This window comes from Malaclemys terrapin, chromosome 23, assembly GCF_027887155.1.
Source record: "Malaclemys terrapin pileata isolate rMalTer1 chromosome 23, rMalTer1.hap1, whole genome shotgun sequence".
NCBI classification, from domain to species: Eukaryota; Metazoa; Chordata; order Testudines; family Emydidae; genus Malaclemys; species Malaclemys terrapin.
Window position 1 is genome coordinate 19115239 of NC_071527.1, and position 21800 is coordinate 19137038.

Below are 21800 nucleotides of genomic sequence, written 5' to 3' on the forward strand. Positions count from 1 at the left end.
CCCCGGGCGCTGCCCAGACCCAGCGGAGGCGGCCCCCTCGGGGTAGCTCACAGCCTGAACACTGGGGGAGGGACCCATCACCATCCCCTTCAGCCGCCGGAGCGATGCAGCCGGGAGGGACTCGGGGATTTCCCTTCCCCCCCCCCCCCCCCCCCGGCGGGGCGGAACCCAGGTGTCCGGGCTCCCTCGGCCCCGCTCAGACAACCAATGAGCCCCTGCGTGGGGCGGCGAGGCGGGCTGATCGCGGGGGTCCGGGCCCGGGGCGGTCCCTCCCCGGGCCCCCGCCGCCGGGGAGCGGGGCGATGCGATGCGGCTCCGCCCCCGCCGCACGTGTCACAAGCGGCGGAGGAGCCGGAGCCGGAGCCGAGCGGAGCCCGGGGTCGGGGCAGGACCCGCAGCCGGTAAGGGACCCGCTGCCCCGGGCGGCTCGGCGCTGGGCGGGCGCCCCTTCTCCGCCCCCTCCCCGCGGCTGACCCGCCCCCCGCCGCTCTGCCGGTTACTGTCCCCTCTGCGGGGGGCTGGGGGCCCACGGGCGGGATGTACAGCCCCGAGCACCCTGCTCCCTGGCTGGGGCTCCCGGGAGACAAACGGGGCCGGGGCCTGTTCCCAGATCCTGGGTGTGAACTTGGCCCAAGTCCAGGCCAGGCTGTCCCGCCTCTGCCCTGGCCCTGGCCCCGCTCAGGGGAGTCGCCCTGCCCCGCTGCGAAGCTGCAGGACCCTCCCCAGAGGTGGCTGACTTGGGGGGGGGGGCAGAGGAGGGGAGTCCCGTGTCAGGGTGTGGGGCTCAGTGAGGCGGTTGCTGGGGTGGCAAAGCCGGGGTGGGGGATGTGTGTGAGGGACAATGCGGGTGACCCCCCCCCCCGGACTGTGTGTGCCTGTGTTAACATGCACACACGTATTGCACGCTCAGCCGGCCCTGCGTGTCAGATCCCCTCACTGTCAGTAGTGGCGGGCACGTTGTCAGGGTTCTGGGGGGTACACAGCGGGGTTCAGGGCAGGGCGTATAAACCCTGGCAGAGATTGGGGGGCGTGATCTTGCGTGACACACACACACACACACACACATGCGTCGCCTCTGCCACTGGGCCCCGTTAGCGTGTGGTCCCTCAGTCAGGAACCGGGCACAAGACGTGGCCTCAGTTTCCCCAGTCAGGGGCCGAGGGGCTCTGCTGTCTGGGATGTTCCTGTTCAGTGGGGACCCTGAATCACACCCGTGGGGTGGCCCCCTGGGAGGTGCGCTGCCCGTACGCCTCGCCAGGTCCCTGGGGCCGCGTAGTCTGTCCCCTGCATTAACAGCCCGGCAGCGGGTCCTCTCCTACAGACCCCTCCCCGGGCTCCGTCCTGCCCCCCAGTCCCCCCCAAGCTCCGTCCTGCCCCCCTGCCCTCCCCTGGTGCCGTCCTGCCCACCTTATCCCCCCCAGGCTCCGTCCTGCCCCCCGTCCCTCCCCAGGCGCCGTCCTGCCCCCCCATCCCCCAGACTCCGTCCTGCCCCCCGGTCCCTCCCCAGGCTCTGCTGGACCCAGAGCGTGGCTCTGAGCTCTCTCTCCTGGCCCCTCTGGCTGCGGGGGGCTAAGGGCCGGATCCGGGGGTTTCCAGTCGCTGCCATGGCCTCTGGGGCTGGTCCATTGGGAAAGCCGCAAGTGGGCCAATTCCAGCCCCCGTCGGCTGCAACAGGGCAAGAAAACCACCCGGGGTCGAACGCAGCGAGTCAGGGCCCCTCTTGGCCTGGGGGGGCTGCCCCAGCCGAGCCCCAGCCTGGCTGTGACTTTCTGGGGCGCCGAGTGCCCGGCCCAGCCAGGTTCCTGCCATGGGCGTCCAACGTGGCCCAGCCCCCACGTAGAGACCCGGACGGTCCAGCCGAGCTGGGAATGCTGCTCGGGGGTGTGTGTCTCTGCACGGGGGCGTCAGCGCAGGACGGAACCTGGAACAGCTGGTGCTACTGGGAATAAAGCAGGGGGGCGTTGCCGGGGGGGGCTAGGGCTATAGGCTGGGGGCACGGAAGGGGTTGCCGGGGGGGGCTAGGGCTATAGGCTGGGGGGGGGCTAGGGCTAGAGGCTGGGGGTGTGGAAGGGGTGGCCGCAGGGGGGAGCTAGGGTTATAGGCTGGGGGTGCGGAAGGGGTGGCCGCGGGGGGGAGCTAGGGTTATAGGCTGGGGGTGCGGAAGGGGTGGCCGCGGGGGGGAGCTAGGGTTATAGGCTGGGGGTGCGGAAGGGGTGGCCGCAGGGGGGAGCTAGGGTTATAGGCTGGGGGTGTGGAAGGGGTGGCCGCGGGGGGGAGCTAGGGTTATAGGCTGGGGGTGCGGAAGGGGTGGCCGCAGGGGGGAGCTAGGGTTATAGGCTGGGGGTGTGGAAGGGGTGGCCGCAGGGGGGAGCTAGGGTTATAGGCTGGGGGTGTGGAAGGGGTGGCCGCGGGGGGCGGGGGGGGCTAGGACTATAGGCTGGGGCGGGGACTAGGGTTATAGGCTTGGGGGGTTGCCACGTGTGTTGCTGGGGCTGGGCCTTTGGGGCCGAGCAAATCGAAGCTCCGTCTTGGGGCCTCTGTCAGGCCACACCCAGCTTGGGACGCTCAGCACACGGGATCGGGGCGAGGATCCTGGCCCCTGGGGGGTTGGGGGGGGGCTCTGTTGGCTCTGCGTCGGCTCCGCCCCCTCCCCCCCCAGTGACGGGCCCCGTGTTCTCAGCCAGGCCTGATGGATGGTCTGAGCAGAACCCCCCGCCCCCCAGGGCTCCCCCCCAGCCCCGCGCCACTGAGGCTTTCCAGCAGGGTGAAGTCACCCTCCCGCAGCGCCGCCCCCAGCTGCACAGGAAGCCCCTTCACGCCAATCGGCTCGGTAACAATGCTGCCCTTCAGTGCACGCGGGGGCGGCCGAGGATGGAGGGGGGCCGGCCATTAGCGCCGTGGGGTGAATGGGACTCGGGGGCAGGGCGAAGCCGGTTAACGTGGGAATCGATGCTGCAGCCCGTCCGGCTCGGCCACGGGCCTGTTCACTCGGGGGGCTGGCCCCGATCCAGCCCATTTGTGTGACGAGTTGAGGGGCCTCAGACCGGGGCCTAGAGACGAAAGGGGATAAAATGCCCTTGATCCGGCCCCCTGGGCAGAGAGCCCGGGGACGCGATGGCCACAGAGATTGGGCTGCTTGAGGTGGGGGCTGGGCCTGTTCTCTGTCCCCCGGCTTGGATGCCCCCCACCCAGGCTTGCAGGGACCCGCCTGGCTGGTGTGGGGCTGGGCCTGGGCTCTCTGCTTCCAGCTGTCCGTTCCCAGCATTAGCGCAGGGGCTGGCACAGAGCTGGGTAGGGGCTGGCGCAGGGCAGCGTTTGGGGGCTGCTTGCACGGGTCTCTAGGCTGGTGAACTGGGCACGGTCCTTCCCCGCTGCCCTCCCTCGGCCCTCTTCTTTCACATCACCCGCTTGGTCTCCCACGCGCCCTCTTGGGGGCCACGGCTCCAGGCTGGCCCCTAGAGCTGAGCTGTGTCCAGGCGATGGCTGTGGGCACACCCGTGTGCTGCTGCCCGTCCGTTCGCTCACGGCAGCCAGAGCTGGGTTCGCACGGCCACTCATAGGGGCTGCCTGACCCGCTGCGTCCCCACGGGGCCCCGACCCAAGCCAGGGCTGGCGGAAGGGCACCAGTGAGGACAGAGGATGAGCCGCTGCTGGGGCACCGAGCGCCCAGCTCCCCCCGGGAGCCAGCTCTGGACAGGACACGGCCGGGTTGGGAGTCGTGTGATGGGCAGCTGATGGGAGAGATGGCACAGCGCCCCAGTTGCCAGCCAGGTCACGGGCAGAGCCAGGCTGGCCCCGGGCAGCATAGCACAAGGCCCCAGCAGCGGTGCCCTTCACAGCTCCGTCCCCAGCGTCTTTGCCCACCAGGGAAGATTTGCTGTGCCGGGCCCCAGCGCCCAGCAGGCAGAACAGGCTGCGAGTGGGAGCGGCCGATGCCCCGGGGCAGGCAGGGAAGGGCAGTGGGAGGCTGGGCACCAGCACCCGTCCGTCCTGGGGCAGCCGGATGCTCTCACTGTAATTACAGGCCCAGCACACAGGCTGTCTTTGTTGCTTGGGGTTAATGGTCTAATTCTCCTGCCTGGGGGGATGCGGGGGAGGGAGGAGCATCCGCTGCCAGATCTCCCCGTGCTCCCGGGGTTCCGCGTCCGAGGGGCCCTCAATCTGCCCCCCGTTGGGGCCTTCGCTTTCCAGGAGAGCGCGCTGGGCATCGGCTCGTCTCCCGGCCCCTCTGGCTGGGAGCGTCAAGGGAACTAGATGGAAATAGGAAAATAATCGCCCAAGGAATCTGTGTGTGTGTGTGTGTGATGGTGTGTGGGCTGTGCACATGCATGGCTCTGCGTGCGTGGGGTGTGTCAGTGTGTGAGTGCACAGCTCAATGCGCACACACCATGTCTGTATTTTATGGACGTGTGTCTGCACATGTGGGTGGGGGGGTGCCTCTCTGGGTGTGCATGTTAGTGCCTGGGTGTGCTGCCTGGCAGCGTGTGCAGGCCGGGCGCTGCGTGTGCCCCACGGGGGCTGCCGTTACACGTGGGTGCGTTGGCCCATCACCCAACGGGAGGCGTGTGCTCCCCAGGCCGGGCTGCAGGGCCCGCTCTGCCAGGGCAGTTTCCTCACCCATCCTGTCCCATCCCCTCAGCACACGAGTTGTGCAAGAGAATAACGGCCACCACGACAGTTAGAGCAACGCCCGGCCAGTCGGGGCTCCCCAGGTCACACTCCCTGGCTGTCGCACACTCCTCTCTCACGGACAATCCGGCTGGCACGGCCCTCCCTCCCGCCATGCTCACACTCACAGGCTGACACACTCGTGTGCTCCTTGACACACTTGCATTCCCTCGCCCCCTTCCCCCTGTTCCTAGTCCCGCTCACCACCCGCCTCGGTGACTCACCAGCCCCAAAGCCCGGGGCTGGGACGTGCCTCGATCAGACTCTGGTTCCCCCGGGCGCCCGGTTGGGAGGCGATTCCCAGCCAGGTGCCCCCAGCGCAGACGGGGCCCGGCCAAGCAGCGCGCCAGGAGCCTGGCGGCTCACAAAGCCTCCCGCGCCACGAGTCGCTGCAGACGCCCGGCTCTGTGCGTGCGTGACTCAGTGTGCGTGCGTGTGTGTGTGCGTGCGTGTGTGTGCGTGCGATTGCCTGCACACATCTGGGCACCAGCTCCCCAGCCGTCCGGCATCTCCATCCCCACGGCCCCTTGGGAGTCGCTCCAGGGGCGCAGCCCCCTCGTGTTCCCCCGGGCGGTGGGCGTCTCCCGGTGGTGGGGCAGATTCCGGGTTAGGTCACGTTGATTCTAGTCCTACAGCTTGGATTTGTAACTGAAGAGCTACCAGAGTGTGAGTGTAGGGGGGGCCAAGACTGGAGTAGCAGGGGCTGCGGGTCGGGAGTGAGGGGCACCGGCAGAGCTGGGGGGGATCCCAGGGCTGGGCTAGCAGGGGCTGCGGGTCGGAAGTGAGGGGCACCGGCAGAGCTGGGGGGGAGCCCAGGGCTGGGCTAGCAGGGGCTGCGGGTCGGAAGTGAGGGGCACCGGCAGAGCTGGGGGCCAAGGCTGGGGCAGCAGGGGCTGTGGGTCGGGAGTGAGGGGCACGGGCAGGGTTGGGCTGGGCTAGCAGGGGCTGCGGGTCGGGAGTGAGGGGCACCGGCAGAGCTGGGGGGGGCCAAGGCTGGGGTAGCGGGGGGCTGCAGGTCGGGAGTGAGGGGCACCTGCCTGTCACTGTGAAACCTTCGCCGTCCCAAGCCCCGTGAGCGAGGAGGCCGCTGGCTGTGATTTCGCTGCTAAGTTGCTCCCAAGGCCCTTCCTGCCCCGTCCGGCTCTGGAGAAGCCGAGGCCCCAGGGAAGGGCCCTGGACCCGTTCGGCGCCTTCTGCGGAGCCAGCCGGTCACGCCGAGAGACCTGGGGGGAGGCTCTTGTCTGGGCCGAGATGTTTCCTTCCCTGCCACGGAAACCCCGAGCGAGGGCAGGGCCCTGCCTGGCAGTGCCGGCTCCCGGCTCTGGCCTGGCCTGCAGCTGCAGAGGGGCCTCGCTGAGGTTCTGTGGGGCCCCGGCTCCGGATGACGGCCCGAGCTGGGCTGGACCCAGCCAGGTAGGCCAGGCCCGTCCCTTCTTGCCTGCCCGTCTCTGAGTCCGGCTGCTGCTGGCGATGCTGGGACCCCAGAGACCCCGGTGGTGGGCTAGGATGCCCCCAGGTGCCATGGGGAGGGCTCTTGCAGCTGGGGGGGGCAGGTAATTCCCCCCCCCCCCGGGTTGTGCTTATCTCTGGGAACAGGGCGCTGGTGGATAAACCAGACAGCTGGGCTCTGCATGTACCCCATTGCGGGGGGGAGGGGACGCTGGGTCACTTGCACACTTGTGGAGACACACCCACGTGTGCACACCATGTATACCCTCAGACATGCACACTCACATGCACACACATGTACAGGTATTCTTGCCACTGGGCTCACTCGCACTCACGGGCTCACACATGTGTCACACACTCACACACACGTGTGACACGAGGCTGCTCTCGCAGGGCTGGCTGGGAGCCAAGCAGCATTTTCCTGAACTGTGGCTGGGGGGCAGGGGGGAGCATTTTTCAGGCAGACCACGACGTGCTGCCCCTGCCCTCTGACCCACGTTACCGCCTTGGCCTTCCCCCGGTTACGCCGGCAAAGCCCAGAGAGGGACGGTTTCATCCCCCCAGCGCCGCAGTGTCTTGGCTCCCGGCTGCTGCTGGCTTCCCAGAAACGGAGAGACCCACACACACCCTGGACCCGCCGGCTTGCCCCGCTCATGCCCGCAGCCAGGGGTCCCTGGCTATTGGCTGAGCTGTGCTCCGTGAAACACCAGGGCCTGGGGGTGTCTGACCGGGGGGCGCCCACCCCAGCCCCCTGCTCGGCACCCACAGAGCCAAGACATTACGCAAATCCCCCCTTTGCACAGACTGCGCCGGGAGCCGGGGCCTGCCCCCGCCCCTGCCCCCGGGCCCAGCAGGCTCAGCGCTGCCCTCCCCCGTCTAGTGAAACCTTGCGCTAAGTTCGTTAAGCGAGCCGCTCGTCAGGAGCTGATCCAATTTGCGCGGCGGCTGAGTCGCTGCCTGCAGGGCCTGGCCCGGGAACAAGGCCCCCCTGTGCGTGAGAGCTGCCCGCTGTGGGCAGGGCCCGGCCGGCCCGACCCCTTCGCTAGCGCTCCAGCAGCTGCCTGCCCGAGCACTCGGGATTAAGGGTAAAGCAGACCAAAGATAGCCCCGAAAGCCGCGTGGGCCGGGCACACGGGGGGGCTGCACCGAGACACCAGCTGGCTCCTCGCAAGCTCCGGTGCTCCCTGGGCGTGGGCTGCACAGGGCTGAGTCGGGGGGGCCCCCATGTCTGGGAAATACTCCAGCCCCCACATCCAGCAACCACCTGAGGGGCTGGCTCCTGGGCCAACTCGCCTCCCACTGAGCCCTGCCCTGACTGCCCCCCCCAGCCCGTCCCGTGTGTCTTGGCGGCAGGGCTGTCCTGTGTCCGCCCTGGCCAAGGCCTCTACCTGCTGCACCGGGCACTTGGGGGGCAGGAGACTCCCAAGTGTTGGGGGGGAGCCGCGATAGTCTGCATCCCCCAAAACAACGAGGACTCCGGTGGCACCTTAAAGACGAACAGATTGATTTGGGCAGAAGCTTCCGTGGGTAAAACCCCTCACAAGTAAGTCTGTTCGGTGGCACCTTAAAGACGGACTCTTCGTTGTTTTTGTGGAGATATCCCTGGCTACGGAGCTTGCCAAGGGGTGCAGGGTTAATGCGCAGCGTCACTGTCCTGGGCACTGCCCTTCCCTCCTGTCTAGCCAGAGGCAGGGTGACAGCGCCCTTGCCTGGGACCCGAGTGAGCTCCCCCGCAGCCTCCCTGTGTGACCGGGGGCCGGTCCCAGCCTCGCCGGGTCTCCCAGCTGCCAGTGTGGCCTGCCGCACAGGGCTCCCAGCCTCAGTAAAGGGGGGATGGATTGGAAAGGGCAGTTCTGGATTATTACAGCCAGGCTCCTGGCGCAAGGCGCTGCACATATATCAGTGATGAGGAGATGGTCCTGATATGTTCACAGCACACAGAGAAAGGAGAGGGAAATCTCTGTGCTCGGGCTGGGAGGTTGCAGCGTAACACGACTTTATTGCTTTGAATTCAGAACAAGGACACGCGAGAATCCAGGCCAGAGAGAGAGAAAACAGGCTGCTCCCTAGGGAGACCGGCCCCACGCCCCCACCGAGCTGTAGGCGAGTTCTTCCCAGGCTGACTGTGTTCCGCAGCCCCATAGCCTGCAAGGAGGGCCAGCAACCCTGCCTCCCTCCCCCCCCACAAAAGCGATAGTGGGCAATTGCAGCACGGTCCGGGGGGCACCCTAGGTCCCTGCCCTGGAGAACCTGCAATTGGCTGTGAAAGCAGGATACTGGCACGGGGCGTCTAGATCCTGCCAGTGCACATAGGTACAGCTGCTAACAGCACGCGGGTGCCAGCACCTTTCACACCAGTGCAGCAGGGAATCACCCCACAGCCCGAGCCTCTCCCATTGGGGGGTTCCCCTTCTCTCCTGCCCCAGGGGTCCCCCGGTGTCGCTGCATCCCTGACAACACCCGCTCCCCCCGCTGGGCGCCTGGCTAGTCTGTCATCACCTCCAAGGGAGAATTTGCTTCTGTATTTCCTCTCCCCACCCCCCCATCTGACAGCTGGGCAGCGGTGGGGGGGGTGCGTGTGCTCCCCCACACCTCCTGGCCGGGGGCAGGTTGGCCCCTGGGGGAGAGGGGGCCCTGGGAGGGGGAAGGGCAGGGTCACTGGAGCAAGGGGGATGCTGGTGTCCTGGGGGGTGGGGTGGTCCTGGGGGGTGCTGAGGGGTCCTCCCCAGAGCCGCCAGGGTTTTGCATACTCACCCGGCTATGCAAATCATGGAATGAGGCCGTTTGTATAGATTTGGCTAATTGAAGCTGGTGGCATTCCAGGCCCCGGGGAGGGGGCACTGGAGCATGTTGGTGGTGTGGGGAGGGGGGCAGACCAGGAATGTTGGGTGCAGGCGACTGGGGATTGGGTGCTGGGGACCCTAGTGTGGCAGGGGAACCTGGGTGGCAGATTAGGTGGTGCAGATATTTCTGGGGGGCCAGTGTGTGTCTGGGGGGTTGTTTGGAGCTGGAGAGTATGGGGCCCCAGGAGGGGGGTGCTGGAAGGGAGTTTGGGGTGTTGGGGGGGTCGGAGGTGCTGGGGTCTCTGGGGCGGGGGTCAATAGGTGCTGGGGTCTCTGGGGGGTGTTGGGGGATGCTGGAAGGAGGTCGGGGGTGCAGGAGGAGTCAGGGGGGTCAGAGGTGCTGGGGTGTCCGGGGCGGGGGTCAGTGGGTGCTGGGGTCTCTGGGGGGGTCGGGTATGCTGGAAGGGGGTATTGGGGTCTCTGGGGGGTTGGGGATGCTGGAAGGGGGGTATTGGGGTCTCAGGGGGGGTCGGGGATGCTGGAAAGGGGGTACTAGGGTCCCTGGGAGTTGGGGATGCTGGAAGGGGGGTACTGGGGTCTCGGGGGGGGTCGGGGATGCTGGATGGGGGTACTGGGGTCTCGGGGGGGGGTCGGGGATGCTGGATGGCGGTGCTGGGGTCTCGGGGGGTCGGGGATGTTGGATGGGGGTACTGGGGTCTCGGGGGGGGGTCGGGGATGCTGGATGGCGGTGCTGGGGTCTCGGGGGGTCGGGGATGTTGGAAGGGGGTACTGGGGTCTGGGGGGGTCGGGGATGCTGGAAGGGGGGTACTGGGGTCTTGGGGGGGGTCGGGGATGTTGGATGGGGGTGCTGGGGTCTCGGGGGGTCGGGTATGCTGGAAGGGGGTATTGGGGTCTCTGGGGGGTTGGGGATGCTGGATGGGGGGTACTGGGGTCTCGGGGGGTCGGGGATGCTGGATGGGGGTGCTGGGGTCTCGGGGGGTCGGGGATGCTGGATGGGGGTGCTGGGGTCTCTGGGGGGTTCGGGGGGTGCTGGGGTCCTTGGGGGGCAGCCTGGCGTAGCTGGCTGCAGGGCTGGGGGGGATCCTGGGCCGATCCCCCCCCCCGGGTTTGGCAGCGCCGCCCCGCCCGCCGAGCGGCCGCGCCCCGCGCAGGGCTGGGTTCGCCCCGCCGCGCACACGGGGCCGGGCCGGGCCGGAGCGGGGCGCAGAGCCGGGTCCCCCGAGGCTGGGGGGCCGGGGCCGGGGCAGGCTCCTCCCGCCGGGGGCGCAGCCACAGCCCGAGGGAACCGAGGTGACGAATCGCTCCGGCTGCGCCCTGGCCACGTCTCCGCCGCGCGGCCGGCGGGAGGGACCGAGACCCGGGGCCGGGGCGCGGCGCCCCAGCGTGAGTAGCCGGGAGAGCGCGGCGGGCAGCGGCCGGAGCCAGGCGCGCTCCGGGGCCGGGGGTCCGCGGTGGGGCGCGCTGCCGGGGGGCCTGTGGGGCTGGACCCGCAGCAGCCGCCCTGGACTCCGCCTGCCCCCTCCAGGGAACCCCTGTCGGAGAGCCGGGGGGCTGGCTGGCTCCGTGGGGCAGGAACCCCCTAGGCCGGGGGGCTGGCTGGCTCCGTGGGGCAGGGAATGGGGCAGGGACGCCCCAGGCCAGGGGGCTGGCTGACTCAGTGGGGCAGGACCCCCTAGGCCGGGTGGCTGGCTGGCTCCGTGGGGCAGGGAATGGGGCAGGGACGCCCCAGGCTGGGGGGCTGGTTGGCTGGTTCTGTGGGGCAGGGACCTCCCAGGCCGGGTGGCTGGCTGGCTCCGTGGGGCAGGGAATGGGGCAGGGACGCCCCAGGCTGGGGGGCTGGTTGGCTGGCTCTGTGGGGCAGGGAATGGGGAAGGACCCCCCAGGCTGGGGGGCTGGCTGGCTGGCTGGCTCTGTGGGGCAGGGAATGGGGCAGGGACGCCCCAGGCCAGGGTGCTGGCTGGCTCAGTGGGGCGGGGAATGGGGCAAAGACCCCCCAGGCTGGGGGGCTGGCTGACTCAGTGGGGCAGGGAATGGGGCAAGGACCCCCCAGGCTGGGGGGCTGGCTGGCTGGCTCTGTGGGGCGGGGGCCTTTCCCCCCAGCAGGATCTGGAGAATCGTAGCCCAAAGCCGTACTCATCTGGCCATTCGCTGGGCGAAGCGAGTTTGCTGGGTCTCAACCCGCGGTTCCCCCGGGACAGGTGCCCACAACCCCCCCCCCCCCCGGCCATTCCTGCAGCGGGGAGGCAGGAGACTGAACAGCCTCCCCCCCAGGTTGGGGCTGGGGGTGGCACCGTACCAGTTCTGGGGCCCGCAGGCAGAGCTCCCCCTCACCATTGCCAAATGAACTGCTGCATCCTGCCTGTGACCGTGTGCGCTGCCTGTGCATCCCTGGGGGACAACGGCCCCCACCTGGGTCACCTGTAACCTCCTGGGGCAAATTCCCCCCCACCCCCGGTTTGGTCAGGGGGTTGCCAACCTCCCCCATCACCGCATGGCAGGAACCACCCCCCTTCCCCGTGTCATGACAGCCCCTCCGTGGGGCAGGGCTGTGGGGAGGCTGAGAACACAGGTGAGCCTCTTCTGGTCCTGCATCTAGGCTCCCCCTCCACCCAGTGCCCCCTCCTGGACTCTTCCCAAACCCCTGCCTCCCCCCCCCCCCCCCCAGTAGAGCCCTCTCCCCGCCGGAGTACCTGGGCTGCCCCGCAGGGCACTGGGGTCTCTCCATGTGGGCCTCTCGTGCGGGGGGGACTGGCTGGGCTGGGGCCTGATTGCTGGGGGCTGGCAGAGAGAATGCAAGACCTTGACTGGCTCAGGGGAGAGGGGACCATGGTGACAGTGAGTCTGTGGCAAAGACAGGAAAAGAACCCAGGAGTCCTGGCTTTCCCCCCCCCGGCCTCCTTCCTTTGTGGTTCTGCTTTAGTACAGGGCATTGAAAAGTGCAGCTATTATTACCTGGTTCAGAATTTCATTCTGACTCATCTCTGTGCTGTGGTAGACCAGGCCATGCAAACCCCCCCACCCCCCCGCAGCGCCAGGAGCTGTATCCTGCAGCGTGGGGGAGAAGTGCTTCACAGCATCCGCTGCAGCCCAGACTGAGATTGATGGTAACTGTTGATAGCGGGGTAAAGGTTCCGGTTCTGTGCAGTGGGGTTCAGGGCATATAAACCCTGGGAAACGCGTTGTTTCTGGGGCCCCCATTGTGCCAGATGTGGCTGAACTGGAGGAGCTAAAGGGGACGGGGTTAAACAGACGAGACTTTCTGGGTCCCACCCACCAGCTGAGAGCCGCTGGGCTGATGAAGAGGATGAAAATCTTGGGGAAGGAGATCATCTAGGTGGAGCGGCGGGACATGATCCCAAGGTGGGATGTGGTAGTGCCCTCTCGCACCGAGGACACCCCTCCGGCAAGACATGGAGACAGCTTCCGTGCAGTGCTGGGGAGGAGCCAGTGGTCGTGGTACACGTAGGTGTCAGTGACAGAGAGAAGGACAGGAGAGAGGTCCCGTAGGCCTTTGGGGAAAGGAGGAGCCTAAAGAGGTAGGATGGGCTCCACCTAAACCAAAACAGAACCAGATTGGTGGCCCGGAAAATTAAAAAAGTCGTGGAGGAGTTTTTAAACGAAGCTGGGGGAAGCCGACAGACGCAGAGCAGCACATGGTTCGGACAGAGCCATCCCTTAGGGGTGGATTTATTGAAGGGGATTCTCTATTTCCTAGTGACGAGGAGCAGATAGAAGTTGATGAAGTGCAGGTAGGAGGAGAAGAGAAACAGTCAAACGAAAACCAGTCCCATTCAGTTACAGCCCGTGAAGGCAGACACCGAAACATTGACACATTTGATAGATGCTTGTGTACAAGTGCTAAAACTCTAAATACAGGCTCTCGGTGGAACACTGATAATCAGTGGGACATGGGAACACCAGGTACAAATAGGAATGACAGAGCGGGCTCCAGGTCTAGTTGGCAGCCGGTATCAAGCGGAGTGCCCCAGGGGTCGGTCCTGGGGACGGTTTTGTTCAGCAACTTCATTAATGATCTGGATGATGGGATGGATTGCACCCTCAGCAAGTTCACGGATGACAATAAGATGGGGGGAGAGGTAGATATGCTGGAGGGTAGGGATAGGATACAGAGGGACCCAGACAAATTAGAGGATTGGGCCAAAAGAAATCTGATGAGGTTCAACAAGGACAAGTGCAGAGTCCTGCACTTAGGACGGAAGAATCCCATGCACTGCTACAGGCTGGGGACCGACTGGCTAAGCAGCAGTTCTGCAGAAAAGGACCTGGGGATTACAGTGGATGAGAAGCTGGATATGAGTCAGCAGTGTGCCCTTATTGCCAAGAAGGCTAATGGCATATTGGGCTGCATTAGTAGGAGCATTGCCAGCAGATTGAGGGAAGTGATTATTCCCGTCTGTTCAACACTGGTGAGGCCACGTCTGGAGTATTACGCCCAGTTTTGGGCCTCCCACTCCAGAAAGGATGTGGACACATCGGAGAAAGTCCAGCAGAGGGCAACGAAAATGATTAGGGGGCTGGGGCACATGACTTACGAGAAGAGGCTGAGGGAACTGGAATTATTTTAGTCTGCAGAAGAGAAGAATGAGGGGGGATTTGATAGCAGCCTTCAACTACCTGAAGGGGGATTTCAAAGAGGCTGGATCTAGACTGTTCTCAGTGGTGGCAGATGACAGAACAGGGAGCAATGGTCTCAAGTTGCAGTGGGGGAGGTTTAGGTTGGATATTAGGAAACACTATGTCACTAGGAGGGTGGTGAAGCACTGGAATGCGTTACCTAGGGAGGTGGTGGAATCTCCTTCCTTAGAGGTTTTTAAGGTATGGCTTGACAAAGCCCTGGCTGGGATGATTTAGGTGGGGGTTGGTCCTGCTTTGAGCAGGCGGTTGGACTAGATACCTCCTGAGGTCCCTTCCAACCCTGATAGTCTATGATTCTATGTATCAGGGGGTAGCCGTGTTAGTCTGTATCTACAAAAACAACAAAGAGTCTGGTGGCACCTTAAAGACTAACAGATTTATTTGGGCATAAGCTTTCGTGAGTAAAAACCTCACTTCTTCGGATGCATAGAGTGAAAGCTACAGATGCAGGCATTATATACAGACATATGTGAGTGAAAGCGTAGAGTCAAATATAGTAAAAATCTTAACTGCCTCTAACAGTACCATAGAACCTCTCTGGATAGAAATTCCCTGCTTGAATAATAAGGGTCTAGCAGTAGGGATGTACAGCCGACCAGCTGACCCGCAGGGTGACGGTGATTGTGAAATGCCAGGGAGAGTAGAGGGCTACAGAAATAGAAAACTCGATAATAATGAGGGATTTCAACTATCCCCATATGGACTGGGAACGTCACCTCAGGATGGGATGCAGAGATAAAATTTCTAGACCCCATTAAAGACGGCTTCTTGGAGCCGCCCGTCCTGGACCCCGCAGGGGGGAGGGGCAATTCTGGATTTAGTCCTGAGTGGGGCACAGGATCTTGTCCAGGAGGTGAACGTAGCTGAACTGCTCAGTAATAGCGACCATGATGTAATTAAATTTAACATCCTTGCGGGGGGGGGAATACCAAAAACCCACCGCAGGCGCATTTGACTTCAAAAAGGGGAACTGCACAAAAATGAAGGCGCCAGTTAAAGGGAAATTAACAGGAACAGTCACAAGAGTGAAATGCCTGCAAGCTGCATGGACACGTCTTAAAAACACCATAATAGAGACTCAAACGAGAGAGAGAGAGAGAGAGAGCGAGAGAGACCAAATAAAAAAATAGTCAGGGGCCCAAATAAATGCCACCACGGCGGAACAACGGAGTAAAAGAGGCAGTTAGAGGCAAAGAGGCATCCTTTAACAATTGGAAGTCAAATCCTACAGAGGAAAATAGCAAAGAGCATGAACTCAGGCAAGTGGTCCAAGTATAATCAGACAGGCCAAGAAAGAATTTGAAGAGCAACTAGCAAAAGACACAGAAACTGACAGCAATTTTTTAAAGTACATCAGCAGCAGGAAGCTGCCAAACAGGCAGTGAGGCCCCTGGGTGATCGAGGTGCTAAAGAACCCTTGAGGAAGCCAGGGCCGTTGCAGAGAAGCGACATGAATTCTTTGCCTCAATCTTCCCTGCAGAAGATGGATGTGAGGGAAACTCTCACATCTGAGCCATTCGGTTTAGGTGACAGATCTGAGGAACTGCCCCAGACTGAGGTGTCCATAGAGGAAGTTTTAAAATCACTTGATACATGAAATAGTAATAAGTCACCAGGACCAGAAGGTACATAAGAACGGCCAGACTGGATCAGACCAAAGTCCATCTAGCCCAGTGTCCTGTTTGCCGCCAGTGGCCAGTGCCAGGTGCCCCAGAGGGAATGAACAGAACAGGGAATCATCCAGTGATCCATCCCCTGTCGCCCATTCCCAGCTGCTGGCAAACAGAGGCTAGGGACACCATCCCTGCCCATCCTGGCTAATAGCCATTGACGGACCTACCCTCCATGAACTGATCTAGTTCTTTTATGAACCCTGTGATAGTCTTGGCCCAAGTTATCACCCAAGAGTTCTGAAGGAACTCCAATATGAAACTGCAGAACTGCTAGCTGTGGTGTGTAACCTCTGGCTTAAATCAGCCTCTGGACCAGATGCCTGGAGGAGAGCTACTGTGGCTCCAGGGGGGATCCTGGCAATTCCAGGCTGGTAAGTCTGACTTCAGTCCCAGGCCAATTGGTTGAAACTACAGCAAAGAACCAAGTGATGAGTAACTCAGTGTGTTGGGGAAGAGTTTGGGTGGGAAGTCACGCCTCGCCAATCTATTAGAATTCTTTGAGGGGGTCAATAAATGGGGATAAGGGGGATCCGGTGGATCTAGTGTACCTGGACTTTCAGAAACCTTTGATCTAAGTACACTAGATCCACTGGATCCCCCTTCAGGAAGTTGAAGGCTGCTATCAAATCCCCCTCACTCCTGCAAAGGCTCTTAAGCAAAGGGAGCAGTCATGAGATAAGAGGGAAGGTGCTCTCCTGGATCAGTAACTGGTTACAAGATAGGAAACAGGGTAGGAATAACTGGTCAGTTTTTACGGTGGAGAGAGGTAAATAGTGGTGTCCCCCAGGGGTCTGTATGGGGACCAGGGCTGTTCAACATATCCATAAATGATTTGAAAAAAATGTGTGAACAGTGAGTTGGCAAAGTTTGCAGATGATACAAAATTATTCAAGATAGTTAAGTCCAAAGCAGACTGCGACGAGCTACAGAAGGGATCTCACCAAACTGGGTGACTGGTAGATGAGATTCAGTCCTGATAAAAACAAGGAGGAGTCCTTGTGGCACCTTAGAGACTAACACATTTATTTGGGCATAAGCTTTCGTGGGCTAAAACCCACTTCATCAGATGCATGGAGTGGAAAATACAGTAGGGAGGTATAAATACACAGCACATGAAAAGATGGGAGTTGCCTTACCAAGTCGGGGGTCAGTGCTGACGAGGCCAATTCAATCATGGAATTGAAATTGCACTACAACAAATAATGTTCCCTCTGTTGACGGGGGCTGTTCAGCTTGGAACAGAGAGGGGATCTAATTGAGGTCTATAAAATCATGGCTGGGGTGGAGAAAGTGAAGAAGGAAGTGTTATTTACCCTTTCTCATAACACAAGAACCAGGGGGCCCAATGAAATTAGTAATCAGCAGGTTTAAAACAAGCCAAAGGAAGTATTTCTTCACACAACGTGCAGTCAGCCTGTGGAACTCGCTGCCAGGGGATGTTGTGAAGGCCAAAAGTATGACTGGGTTCAAAAAAAGTATTAACTACGTTCCTGGAGGGCAGGTCCATCCATGGCTGTTAGCCGGGATGAGCAGGGATGGTGTCCCCGGCCTCTCTTTGCCAGAAGCCGGGACTGGGTGACAGGGGATGGGTCACTCGATAATTGCCCTGTTCTGTTCACTCCCTCTGGGGCACTTGGCACCAGCTCTGCTCAGAGACAGGACACTGGGCTGCATGGACCCTTGCTCTGACCCAGTCTGGCCGTTCGGGCTCTGCCCAGACCCCAGCCGAGATCTGGGCCCCATTGGGCCGGGTGTGCACAGACCCATGGGGAGCAACGACCCCTGCCCTGAAGAGCTCACACTCTAAGTAGATGGGGGAGGGGAAGAGGTTCAGAGAGGGACAGGGACCCACCCAAGGTCAATGGTGGAGCTGGGACTAGAACCCAGGTGTCCTGACTCCCAGCCCATCCCCCCTCCCCTGCCTGATGCGCTCTGGACGAGGGACCCTCCCGGACGGAAAGTCTCCTCCCGTCACGGGTCACTGTCACGGACTCCCAGATCGTGCCCAAACAAGAAAACCCCCCACTTCGTCACAGTCACCAGCCCAGCTCTCGTTGATCCCAGCTGAGAACCTGGCCCCTTACGGGAAGGGAGCAGCGGGGCGTGCGATAAGCCGAGCGTCACTGACACGGGGGGGTGCACAGCTCCGCCATCGCCCCCCTCCCCACTCATGCATGGCTGCTGCAGTGGCATGGGGCTGGCGGGAGGCGGGGCCGGGGTACCACGCAGAGCTGGCTGCCAGATGTGCTCTGGATAGGGAGTCCCTGCTGGGGGGGACGGGACTCGCGCTGGGACAGGAAGTTCCGGTAGCAAAGGCAAACAGGCGTCCCGTGGGGGCGACGGGACTGCCGTTCTGGTCCCAGCTGAGGGCCGCTGCGAGAAGACGCGCCGTGGCTGGGCAGGAGAACGGTGCCTGGTCCCTCGTGAGCCAGCCACGGGAGAACCAGGAGCTGTGGGGGTGAGACGAAGGGGGACTGCACTGTACGTGGGGGAAGGAAACTCATGCTACCCAGTGGGCTGTTAAGCTGTGGGACTGGCCTCCGCAGGGTGAGGTTCCTTGGCGAGGGACTCCGTGAGTTTGGACAGGTGAGGTGTTTCTGTGTCCACCGCCACCTTTCCCCGGCTGGCGCCCAGCTGGGGCATGGCTCTGCCGGCAGTGCAGGACGGATGGACGGACATGGGAGGCGGATGGGGAGGAGGAGGCATACAGGAGGGCCGTTCTTGCTCTCGCTGCTTGGTCCATTGTCTCAGAGCCGCTTTGCCCCCCACCCCCAGTCAGCTCTGACCCCTTCTCTGCCTTTGCCCCCAGGTGCACCCGCCCCCAGTGACGATGCCATGGCCTGCGCCCCGTGACGCCGAGCTCCGGGCGGCGCGGGCAGCCATGGGGAGCATTTACAAGGATTACTTCAACCCGGACAAGATCCGGGACCACTACAACTACACCAAGGGGTTGACAGAGGGGCAGACCTCGAGGCGTGACGCCTTCTCCATCGCCATTGTCATTCTGTGCTGCCTCATCGTGCTGGAGAACCTGCTGGTGTTGGTCTCCGTCTACCGTAACAAGAAGTTCCACTCAGCCATGTTCATCTTCATCGGCAACTTGGCCTTCTCCGACCTGCTGGCCGGCTTGGCCTTCATGGCCAACGTCCTGCTCTCGGGCCAGCACACCTTCAGCCTGACGCCGGTGCAGTGGTTCGTGCGGGAAGGCACGGCCTTTGCCACGCTGGCGGCCTCGGTCTTCAGCCTGCTGGCCATCGCCATCGAGCGGCACGTGGCCATCACCAAGGTGAAGCTGTACAGCAGCGACAAGAACTGCCGCATGGTGCTGCTGATCGGGGCCTGCTGGGTGATCTCGGTGGCCATCGGGGGCCTGCCCATCATGGGCTGGAACTGCATGGGCCGCCTGGAGGACTGCTCCACCGTCCTGCCGCTCTACTCCAAGCGCTACATCCTCTTCGTCGTCACCGTCTTCACCGCCATCCTGCTCTCCATCGTGGTACTCTACGGCCGCATCTACTGCATCGTCCGCTCCAGCCACGCTGAGATCGCCAGCGTGCAGACCCTGGCCCTGCTCAAGACGGTCACCATCGTGCTGGGGGCCTTCATCGTCTGCTGGCTGCCGGCCTTCATCATCCTCCTGCTGGACACCTCGTGCGCCGTCAAGGCGTGCCCCGTGCTCTGCAAGGCGAACTATTTCTTCGGCTTCGCCGCCCTCAACTCGGCCATGAACCCTGTGATCTACACGCTGCGCAGCAAGGACATGCGGAAGGAGTTCCTGCGGGTGCTGTGCTGCTGGGGCGTGGCGGGGCGCGGCAAGCCGGCCGAGCGCTGCATGGTGCCCCTCCGCAGCTCCAGCTCCCTGGAGCGCTGCACCCAGAAGCAAGACCTGCCCACCTCGCCCATCCTGCGGGAATGCACCACCTCGGTGTGAGGCGCTGCAGGGACAGTGGGCGCTGATCGGTACGAAGGGACCCGGCCCGGAGCCGGCTCTCCTGTGGGCAGTCTGCCGGGGCAAGGCGGGCGGGGACTTGCCAGGTACTGACAATCTGGTTTGCGTGATCCCGTCTTCCCGAGCGCCACCCACTCCTGCCGGGATCCTGCCTGCTCCCAGCACGGCCTCGCCCAACCCACACGCCCACGCCCACCTGGCGCGCGCCCAGGGGCTGGGCGGTGGCTGCCTGGCTCCATGCACGCGGGCCCAGGGGCCTTTCCGGCGGATGCTCCGCCCTGGTCTGCGTGCGGGTGAACTGCCACCTGCCCTGCTGGTACAGGAGGAGGGGGCGGCAGCGAGGGGCTTGCTGCACCAAGGCCGGCCAGGGGGCACGGAGGGGATCTGGGCACAGTCAGGACCAAGCCCCCACTGCACGTATTTCCCCTCACCAGCTGGTAGCGTCAGGGCACCAGGTGCCCCCCACATGGCGCCAGGCCCCGGCTCAGTGCGGCAAGCAGTCGCTGTCGTGGGCAGGGTGAACTGGGGTCCTGCTCCAGCACCGCCCCCAGATGCTCCTCTCCCCCAAGGGACGTGCAATTTAAACCCACCGGGGCGGCCTCGCCAGCTGACTTGTGGGGGGATGGGTTCCTGCAGGGGCCGGGGGCACGGCTGGGCTGTCTGTTGACCCCTCCCCCCCTGCAATCAGTGCCTTTCCGTCCCCCTGTCGAGTAACAGGGGCTTGAGCGGCCACTCAGCAAGCAGGTCTGTGTCGCTGTCAGTCCATCTGTTCATCCCTATGGTACCGCCTGTCTGTCTGTCTGTCTGGGGTCCCCTCGGGCCCTGCTCACCGCACGGCCACCGGCTGGGATCGGAAGAGGCTGAGCAGGGAACGGGGCAAGAACCTTCCAGGGGCCCACGCCTGCTTAGAGCGAGTGTGTCTGTGCGGTGCACTGCGTGTGTGTATGTAGGCAGTGTGTGTCTGGCTGTGCGGTGCAGTTTGGGTGTGTAGGGTGTGTAGGCAGAGTGTGTCTGTGCGGTGCACTATATGTGTGCAGAGTGTGTGTGTCTGGCTGTGCGGTGCAGTCTGGGTGTGTTGCTCTCACGTGCCCCCCGCTAGGTCTGGCCCTAGGGGCACAGACCTTTGCCGGTCAGGGGCTCTGCTGGGTGCCTTGGCGGGGCGGGGCGGGGCTGGGGGGGGGGGCACTGGGCGGGCGTGTCCCCTGCCTGCCTGGGAGAATGAGTCACAGCCTGATGTGCAGCAACGTGTCTGTGCAGCACGGGGGGGGGTGGTGGTTTTGTGAATGGGAATGGAAGGCGGGCGTGGGAACGGCAGCCCTACCCCCGGCATGTGGCGGGGGGGAACGAGAGGGGGGTGTTAAGGTTTTGTTTGAAAATAACCCGCTGCCCCTGCCCTATCCCTGACACAGCCTGCGCCCCAGCCCCCTCCGGACGTGGTGCCAGCAGGGACCTGGCCAGTGTGTCTGTGTTGTGCATCCCGTGTCCCGGCGTGTGCCCACTGGGACGCTGAGCAGGTCCCCCAGGCCCTGGGCTGCTGGGGCCCATCTAGGGTGACCTGATGTCCCAGTTTTATAGGGACAGTCCCGATATTTGGGGCTTTTTCTTATATAGGCTCCTATTACCCCCCACCCCCGTCCCGATGTTTCACACTTGCTGTCTGGTCAGCCTAGGCCCGTCCCCCAGGGCTGCTGGAACCGTTTGTGCAGTGCGGGGCTGAGAGCCAGTGAGGTGATCAAAACCACTGCAAGCCAGGGGCTGCGGCCGCCTCCCCCCATTCCAGCACCTCTGCCTTCCCCTTTCACCCCGTCTGTGCACTTCTCCGGCCTCGGGGGGCTCCAGCCGTGGGGGACCAAGTGCCACGTGAGCGCGCTGGCAGGAGCTGGGGCCGCCCGGCCGGCACAGGGCCAAGACCTGGTTCTTTAGTGCACATGCAGCACAGTGGGTGTGGGGGGCGGGGAGGACACACCCCATCCCTGCGAAACACTACAGGAGCCCCCAGGTCTGGGCGCAAGCGCCACCTCTGTACAAATGGCCTTTGGCGCCGATTGGATTAAAACGTTGCTTCTGTAGAGGCCACTTGTCGTGTGATTCCTCCTCCCGCGTCACTGCCCCCTTGGCTCCCGCACTCGCTGCCCCCTTCCCCTCCGCGCCCGCAGCCCCCTTTGCTTCCACTGCCCCCCTGCTGCCAGCCCAGCCCACACGCACTGTGGGATCCGTGCTCTGAACCTCACCCCATCAGTGAGAGCAGCACCTCAGGGTGAGGGGCGTGTTCACGGGGATCAAGGAGAGATGTCGCATTGTAGAACCGGGACCCAAGGGAAGGGACAGTCCCGGGGGGGGGGGGGGGGAGTCCTGGGGCAGAGGGTCAGGGGAGGGATTGGTTCTGGGGGCAGCAGGGTGTTGGGGAGAGTCCAGGGTGTCATGGAGTCCCCGGGCAATGCTCTGGAACTGCTCCCCACAAAGCCAGGCAGGACTCTGGGGAAGTCTCCTCTCTCTGAGCAGACTGTCTTCAGGGCAAGACGCTCACACGGCTTCACCTCCTGGGTCTCTCCTGGGAGCATTCAGCATATGCCCCTCCGTGCGCTGCCCACAGCGAGTCCG

At 63.4% G+C, this 21800-nt stretch overlaps 1 protein-coding gene across 3 annotated transcripts; it reads left to right on the forward strand.

The window, feature by feature from the left end:
- The first annotated feature begins 298 nt into the window (after positions 1-298).
- On the forward strand, positions 299-20350 carry S1PR2 (sphingosine-1-phosphate receptor 2). Of its 3 annotated transcripts, none has more exons than XM_054013224.1 (2): positions 299-401; positions 18060-20350. In XM_054013224.1, the coding sequence occupies exons 1-2, from the start codon at positions 303-305 to the stop codon at positions 19179-19181; spliced, it is 1221 nt and encodes a 406-aa protein (XP_053869199.1). In that variant the 5' UTR covers positions 299-302; the 3' UTR covers positions 19182-20350. The 3 variants fall into 3 exon arrangements, with proteins under 3 accessions (XP_053869199.1, XP_053869200.1, XP_053869201.1); XM_054013225.1 differs by lacking the exon at positions 299-401 and adding an exon at positions 10086-10304; XM_054013226.1 differs by lacking the exon at positions 299-401 and adding an exon at positions 10086-10211.
- Positions 20351-21800: the final 1450 nt, after the last annotated feature.

Bases quoted from the DNA above. Each gene is read 5' to 3' on its own strand.
- S1PR2 (XM_054013224.1), top strand. From the start codon at position 303: ATGCGATGCGGCTCCGCCCCCGCCGCACGTGTCACAAGCGGCGGAGGA. The intron at 402-18,059 runs GTAAGGGACCCG...CTTTGCCCCCAG, and splicing joins CGGGGCAGGACCCGCAGCCG to GTGCACCCGCCCCCAGTGAC.